The 7,500-nt window shown below is 46.2% G+C and overlaps 1 protein-coding gene across 3 annotated transcripts in view; it reads left to right on the plus strand.

Annotated features, from left to right (window-relative positions):
* LOC306927561 (rho guanine nucleotide exchange factor TIAM1-like) overlaps window positions 1-7,500 on the plus strand; it is a 121,606-nt gene that overhangs the window by 44,751 nt on the left and 69,355 nt on the right. For all 3 annotated transcript variants that reach the window (XR_013790536.1, XM_079507343.1, XM_079507342.1), the window contains 3 exons: window positions 4,433-4,517; window positions 6,597-7,067; window positions 7,489-7,500. The exon at window positions 7,489-7,500 is cut by the window's right edge and continues 257 nt beyond it. Coding sequence is in view for 2 of the 3 variants with exons in the window: in XM_079507343.1 (XP_079363469.1) it covers window positions 6,604-7,067; window positions 7,489-7,500 (476 nt within the window). In the remaining variant the exon portion in view is untranslated. The remainder of the gene's footprint in view (window positions 1-4,432; window positions 4,518-6,596; window positions 7,068-7,488) is intronic.

A 7,500-nucleotide genomic window follows, 5' to 3' on the forward strand; every position in this document is an offset into this window, starting at 1 on the left:
CTATATACTGTCAGAGGACAAACACTAAAGTATGTTCCCCTGTGTTGTGTCAGTGAGTCTTCATTCAGCCTGTGTGTGTGTGTGTGTGTGTGTGTGTGTGTGTGTGTGTGTGTGTGTGTGTGTGCGTGCGTGCGTGTGCATGTGTGCACAGTGCGCATGCCTGTGAGCGGTGCGCGTTTGTGTGTGTGTGTTTGTTGAGTATTACACATGAATTGTTTTTGACCATATTATATGCATAATAACAAGCTGAACGTGTTAGCCAACATATGGGAGCTTATAGAGCATAATAAATCCATATCCATAATTACATATCTGTCAAATGGAGATATACAACATTAAGTATTATGTTTGACAGCTTATCTAATGCTGGATCCCTGCGTGTTTGAGTTTCATAACACGTATGGTTAGAATCTCAATCTGTTATTGCACTTAAAGCATGAAAGAAATATGGAGGAAATATAGTGCAGCATGCAAGGTGTGTGTGCGTGTGTGTGTGTGTGTGTGTGTGTGTGTGTGTGTGTGTGTGTGTGTGTGTGTGTGTCTGTGTCTGTGTCTGTGTCTGTGTCTGTGTCTGCGCGTGTGCGTGTGTGTGCATGCATGACACTTGCCACGTGAATGCACATAACATGTGTGGCAATGCCGGCTCCATTAGAGATGAAGGGGAGAGACGTGGGATGAGATGTTTATGATGGAGAGTAGAATAGATGGAGTTGGAGGCTGAGAGAAGAGAGAAAGTGGAGGAGGAGAGAAGTGAGAGAGAGCAAAACGAGGAGGAGGAGGAGAGAAGTGAGAGAGAGCAAGGCGAGGAGGAGGAGGAGAGAAGAAGTGAGAGAGAGCAAAGCGAGGAGGAGGAGGAGAGAAGAAGTGAGAGCAAAGCGAGGAGGAGGAGGAGGAGAGAGGGAGAGAGGAGGAGTAGAAATATCAGGGTCAGCTTTAGTTTATGTAACAGCTTCTTCCCACAGCTGGGGTGATAGTTGCTGCAATAGAGCAGTTTACAACACTTGCACGTACACACATGCACACACACGCGCACACACACACATTTATATAATATATAATTAGTAACATATTTAGTAATATTATAATATTTAGTCCAATATATCAGAGAACGAGAGCAGAGAGTTACAATCAAATTGTAACTTCCTTTCACTGCATTCTAACGCTGTCCTCATTTGAACTCTGTTCTCAGCACTATCGATCCGTTTGTATTTAATATTCTCAAGTGCCAGCATTATGGACTCTGCAGGAAATCTGCAGGGCAGAGGATCATTGTGAGTGCAGCTCCTCGTCTAACTCCATCAAGTTCTCTGTAATGTCTCTGTAACTAGTTTCAGATCTACTTAGAGATCTGAGCAAGCTCGTAGTTCAACTAACTGAATTCATTATTCCACAGGCGAGCCAGTTTCAGTGCAAATGCCTCACTGAGTCAGCTATGTCCCACAATACAACACAGCAGCACTACAGTACACAGTACACACCGTTTCTGACTCAGAATCTAAAGGGATCAAAATGACACTGCTTCATTATTGTTATTACCAGCTTGTGTGCCCAAGACGTCCACAGACGGGAAATCCCGCTATGTAGTGCCCAAGACGTCTGTGGACGTCTTAGCAAAAAAAAAGAAAAAGTGGGCAACCTGGGTTACTATTTTGAAAGTGTTATGTGGGCACACAATGTGTTACTTTACTCAACACTTGACAATTAATAACCAACAGCTTATTTACAATGTCACTATGTTATTGTTGATTTGTTGCACCTGGGGCCTGTGGACAACACAAAGTAACACACTGGCTTGGCTCATGCGGGCTGTGGAAGTTGCAGTTGGCTTGGCTCATGCGGGCTGCAGAAGTTGCAGTTGGCTTGGCTCATGCGGGCTGCAGAAGTTGCAGTTGGCTTGGCTCATGCGGGCTGCAGAAGTTGCAGTTGGCTTGGCTCATGCGGGCTGCAGAAGTTGCAGTTGGCTTGGCTCATGCGGGCTGCAGAAGTTGCAGTTGGCTTGGCTCATGCGGGCTGTGGAAGTTGCAGTTGGCTTGGCTCATGCAGGCTGTGGAAGTTGCAGTTGGCTTGGCTCATGCGGGCTGTGGAAGTTGCAGTTGGCTTGGCTCATGCAGGCTGTGGAAGTTGCAGTTGGCTTGCTGGAAGAATTGTGAATGTTGTCCTAGGGGTACTATCAGTGGTGGGAAAAGTGCTTACATTTGTAAAAGTATCAATACTGCAATGTAGAACTCAACTAATCCAAAATGACTTGAGTAAAAAGTATTTGCACCAGTCTTTTGGGGCGACCTCTCCCCAAAAGAGCGAGGTCGAAAATAGCCGAAACATAGGGCTGAAGTGGGTAGTGTATTTTTTGTAATTATAATTAAAATCTAAAAAGTAACTAGTAACTAAAGTTGTCAAATAAATGTAGTGCAGTAAAAGTACAATATTAGCCTCTGAAATGTAGTGGAGTAGAAGTAAAAGTAAAGAAAATTTGACAAAAATACGATCCAACCAACTAACTAACCACCAGCTACAGTAATTAACTTCCACCTGTCTGTCCCTCTGCACACTGCTCGTGTACAGCCAGGCATGGTAATGCTGGTGAGAGGTGTGCATGCCGTACCTACAGTAGCACTGTATTATGGAAATGATAGCATACCCTCAGCATCAGCTCAGGACTGCTATTAGGGAAAATTAGGTCATGTTGGCAGGAATCATTTAATTCAGGCTTAAGTGGGAAATCATGCATGCAGAGCTGCTCTCATATTCTGTCATAGTACGTGTGTGTGTGTGTGTGTGTGTGTGTGTGTGTGTGTGTGTGTGTGTGTGTGTGTGTGTGCGTGCATGTGCGTGCATATGCGTGCGCACGCTTGTATGAGTGAGTGAGTAAGAGAAAGCACGTGTCATTTATGTGTGTCTGTGCGTGCGTGCGTGCGTGCGTGCGTGCGTGCGTGCGTGCGTGCGTGCGTGCGTGCGTGCGTGCGTGCGTGCGTGCGTGCGTGCGTGCGTGCGTGCGTGCGTGCACGTGTGGGTGTGCCGTTGTCTGAAAGGACACAAGGGGGTGTTTTTCCAGAATCTTTTGTGCAGGTTTCTACATGTCTGTATGTTTTGGGGTTTCATCATGTTATTTCAAAGAGTTTGTGATTGGTTTGTTGGTTGTTTGTTGACTTTAGCCCTGCATTGCATTCATACAATAGAACATGCTTTGTGTCTGATTAACAGTGAGTGCGTGCATGTGGCATGTGGCGTGTGCGTGTGTGTGTGTGTGTGTGTGTGTGTGTGTGTGTGTGTGTGTGCGTGTGCGTGCGTGCGTGCGTGCGTGCGTGCGTGCGTGCGTGCGTGTTCTCCAGTTCAGTGTAACCCCAGGCTTTACCGTCTGTACTGTTATTCCTTCTTTCCCACTGATCTCTCGGTGCAGACTCTCTCAAGAGCACATCATAGCATTCCATTTCAAGTATGCTTTACACACTTTACACTAATTCATCTTCAGCTTCCTCTTTCCCTGCTTCCCTGCGCCCTGTAAACCCCTCTCTCTGTGTCCTTACCCAGAGCTTTCTCTTCCCTACACCCTGTAAACCCCTCTCTCTGTGTCCTTACCCAGAGCTTTCTCTTCAAGTTTACTTGCCTTACCACTGTCTTTCACAATTAAGCTCTTGAACCTGCAGTATCCCTACTCTGAGGGGAACGTTCAGTCCAAAAATAACAGATCGTTGCGTTGTGAGATTCGTTGTAGAGTGAAATAAAGAGCGCACCAAGTACAGTTGGACCTCAGGTCTGTTTGAAGGGTTTAGGGTTTAAGTGGTTAAACCTCCTCCTCCTTTCATCCCTCTGTTCACTCCACTCTTTGTGAAACACTCCTTAAAGAAGGATAGCTCACCTTTCTACTTATCTTTCTCTCTCTGTCTCTCCATGTCTCTCTGTCCATATGTCTCTCTATCCATATGTCTCTCTATCCATATGTCTCTCTCCATGTCTCTCTATCCATATGTCTCTCTATCCATATGTCTCTCTATCCATATGTCTCTCTCCATGTATCTCTATCCATATGTCTCTCTCCATGTCTCTCTATCCATATGTCTCTCTCCATGTCTCTCTATCCATATGTCTCTCTCCATGTCTCTCTATCCATATGTCTCTCTCCATGTCTCTCTATCCATAATTATGTCTCTCTCCATGTCTCTCTATCCATATGTCTCTCTATCCATATGTCTCTCTCCATGTCTCTCTATCCATATGTCTCTCTATCCATATGTCTCTATCCATGTCTCTCTATCCATATGTCTCTCTATCCATATGTCTCTCTATCCATATGTCTCTCTCCATGTCTCTCTATCCATATGTCTCTCTATCCATATGTCTCTCTCCTGTGTTTTACACCTGATATTGTTTTTAAACTGCAGGAGCTTCACTGAAACTCACACACTCTCTCTCTCTCTCTCTCTCTCTCTCTCAGGACTGTGCTGAGGGCTATAGCACTGTGATGAACGTACTGTACAACGTGTCAACAACATATGAGTGATGCTGCAGCTCCACCACAGGTAGTCAACTGTCACTCTTTCATTATGCCCATCTTTCTCTTCATGAAAAGATGTCCGTCCGTCCGTCCGTCTGTCTGTCCGTCCGTCCGTCCGTCCGTCCGTCCGTCCGTCCATCCGTCCCTCCGTCCGTCCGTCCGTCCGTCCGTCCGTCCATCTATCTGTCTGTCCATCCATAAACACACACACCCTCCCACACACTCTTCTTTCTTTCTTTCTTTCTTTCTTTCTTTCTTTCTTTCTTTCTTCCGTTGTCTCCCCCGTCCTGTTCCTCTGCAGGGTGGGCCCTCTCTCTGCAGGGTGTCCTGTTCCTCTGCAGTGTGGGCCCTCTCTCTGCAGGGTGCCCGTCCTGTTCCTCTGCAGTGTGGGCCCTCTCTCTGCAGGGTGCCAGTGCAGAATAGGATTCTATGCATGTGATCTGTGACTCAGAGGTTGCAGTGATCTGACAGTATCTGACTCAGCAGCACTTTATATAACACAGAGAACGTGGTGAAGTGAGTTGTCAGAGAGCTTACGAATACGGTCTGGACGAACTTCGGTCCCAGGTTCCCAGGACCCTGCTTTTCATTCTAGCTGAGTAATTGTGGGGTAATTAATTTACAATGAACTACCTGCTATAGGATGGAAAGCAAGCAACCATCTTTGACATTTCACTTTTAATCACATCTTTATTAAAGGGCCACTTCACCCCTTTTGCAACCAGATTTGTAATGATGTTTGGGAGACAAGAAACATTTTCCTGGGGGTTTTATGTGGGTAATATTTTTTTTAGATATTTTAGTATTTCAAAGTGTCTGTGATGTCACAGACACAGGTCTCACCTCCTTCCTGGACTACATGTTGTCTCAGTAAGACAGCCCACCCCCTCTCCACAAGGTGGGGTGAGTGCACCAAAGCAATATGGGCATTGTAGTAATCCAGCAATCCAGTCAAACCCTAGTCAAACACACAGACTACATTATTTGTCTGGCCATAGAGTGTACATTTCAAAGTGTGCTACTGTTATCTACTACAAATACTACTAACATTGAGTGACAGGAGTTTCTTCCAGCGGTGACATGTCCCTTTCACTCTCTCAGATAGAAGATTGAAGTCACTGGTCAGATTAGATCACCTTTACGTCTATGATCCAGAAGACATGACTCATAACTACTTTCTGAGGTTGTCTCCTTGTGAAAGACGTCCTTATGACCAATGACCATACTGTTAGTTGTAGAGCTTGTAAGCTATAGCTCACGTATATTCTTTTGCTTTTGGCCTGTTGACCAAAAGCCTTTTTTGCCTCTGGGGACAACTGTGTCCGCGTGTAGAGACCGGATGTCGGCCCGTTCAGTCTACTTCAGCCCTCCTCTTCCGGTGGTGCATCTTTGTTTTCATTCCTACTAACAACAATACACGTACGTTTGTCTTGAGAGATTAGCCTCTCACTTTAGTAGTAATGACACACACAAAATGCTGGTCCAGTCAGGCTGAGAGAAATGACACAAATATGAAGTTATTTAAAAAATCTAAAAGATGTGCGGCTTTTGTTGAAAACATTCGGGGATGCAGCCCAAGCAGCCACCCCTGAGCTCCTCCGGCCCCTGCTCACTAGTTTAGATAACGATTTCAATTAAACTTTTAGGCGGGAGATGACGCTCCTCTCTAGAGCAACAAGCACACCACAACACACAGCTGATGTGTTATTGTCTGTATTTAGGTGTTTAGCTGACACTGCAATACACCCGAAGCAGAGCACAGGATGGAGGATTACATCCCACCAGTAACTACTGTCCTCCTGTTAACTTTACATACTATCTGCCTTAGTGAAGATAGAAGCACAGAGCGTCATTTATGGAATAAACAAACTAAATTACATCACTGAATTAATTTTAATATAATTTACCACCAGCGGTCATGAGGCATGACTCATGAGTCATGAGTATCCAAAAATACAAATACTCAAGTAAAGCACAGATACGAAAAAAAACATAAGTACCTAAGCACACTACTAAAGTAAATGTACTTTGTTACTGTTACTATTTGAGAGGAACGTATACGTCCTGTTTTTGTGACTCTCTCTCAATCCCTCACAATGTGCAGCTGAATCATGGGAAATGTGGAGACGAGTCCGAATGGCGATGGTTTCCATGGCAACGTGACGACGGGCCACCTCTCGCGGAAGCACACGTCGTCTCGCTCGCTGCGCCTCTCCGGCACCAAGCAGCAGCAGCAGCAGCAGCAGCAGGTCACCCGGCGCTCCCAGAACGCCGGCGCGTCGGCGGCGGCCAAACAGGAGCACCGGAACTCTGAGGCGTCGACGCGCTCCTCCAGCACGCCCAGCATCCCGCAGTCCCTGGCCGAGAGCGGCCTGGAGCCCTTCGACCCGGCCGATGCGCTGGGCGCGGAGTTCGGGGCCAACCCCCACTGGACGCAGCGCGTCGCCATGACGCTGAGGCCCGAGTCCTTCCAGCACGACGACGACGACGAGGCCCTGGCCACGCCCACGCCGGAGACGTCCGAGGCCGACACGCTCACGCGGGGCAGCGCCGTGGAGGACTCTTCGGGGGAGGGGTAGGCCTGGCGCACTTATGACATAACTGACTGATTAATCGCTGATTGATCGCGCTTATCTGAGATAGTCATCGTAGTAATAATTGTTTCATATATTTTCAAACATTTTCAAGGACATTGGAAGTAGCAGATCTACAAGCACACATTGCGTCGCGACGAGATGCTTTGTGAGCTTGTAGAACGGCTATTTTCACTATTTAAAAACATATGGCCTTATTTGGATATATGTTCATATGTTGATTATTGGTATCTCCCATTGTCAGATATCTCTTTATATTGAAGCCATTTGTTATTTTGTTCACAAAGCCTAAAAGCCAAACATAAATGTAATTTCCATTTCTGTTCCGCCCATCTTTTTCGTCAATCCCAATTGTTTGTATGACAATTTATGGTCAACTAAAATGTCCTGATCTCCTGACAGCCCTATGGAGGG

The sequence above is a fragment of the Electrona antarctica genome (assembly GCF_951216825.1).
Source record: "Electrona antarctica genome assembly, chromosome: 8".
In the NCBI taxonomy this organism is placed as follows: Eukaryota; Metazoa; Chordata; class Actinopteri; order Myctophiformes; family Myctophidae; genus Electrona; species Electrona antarctica.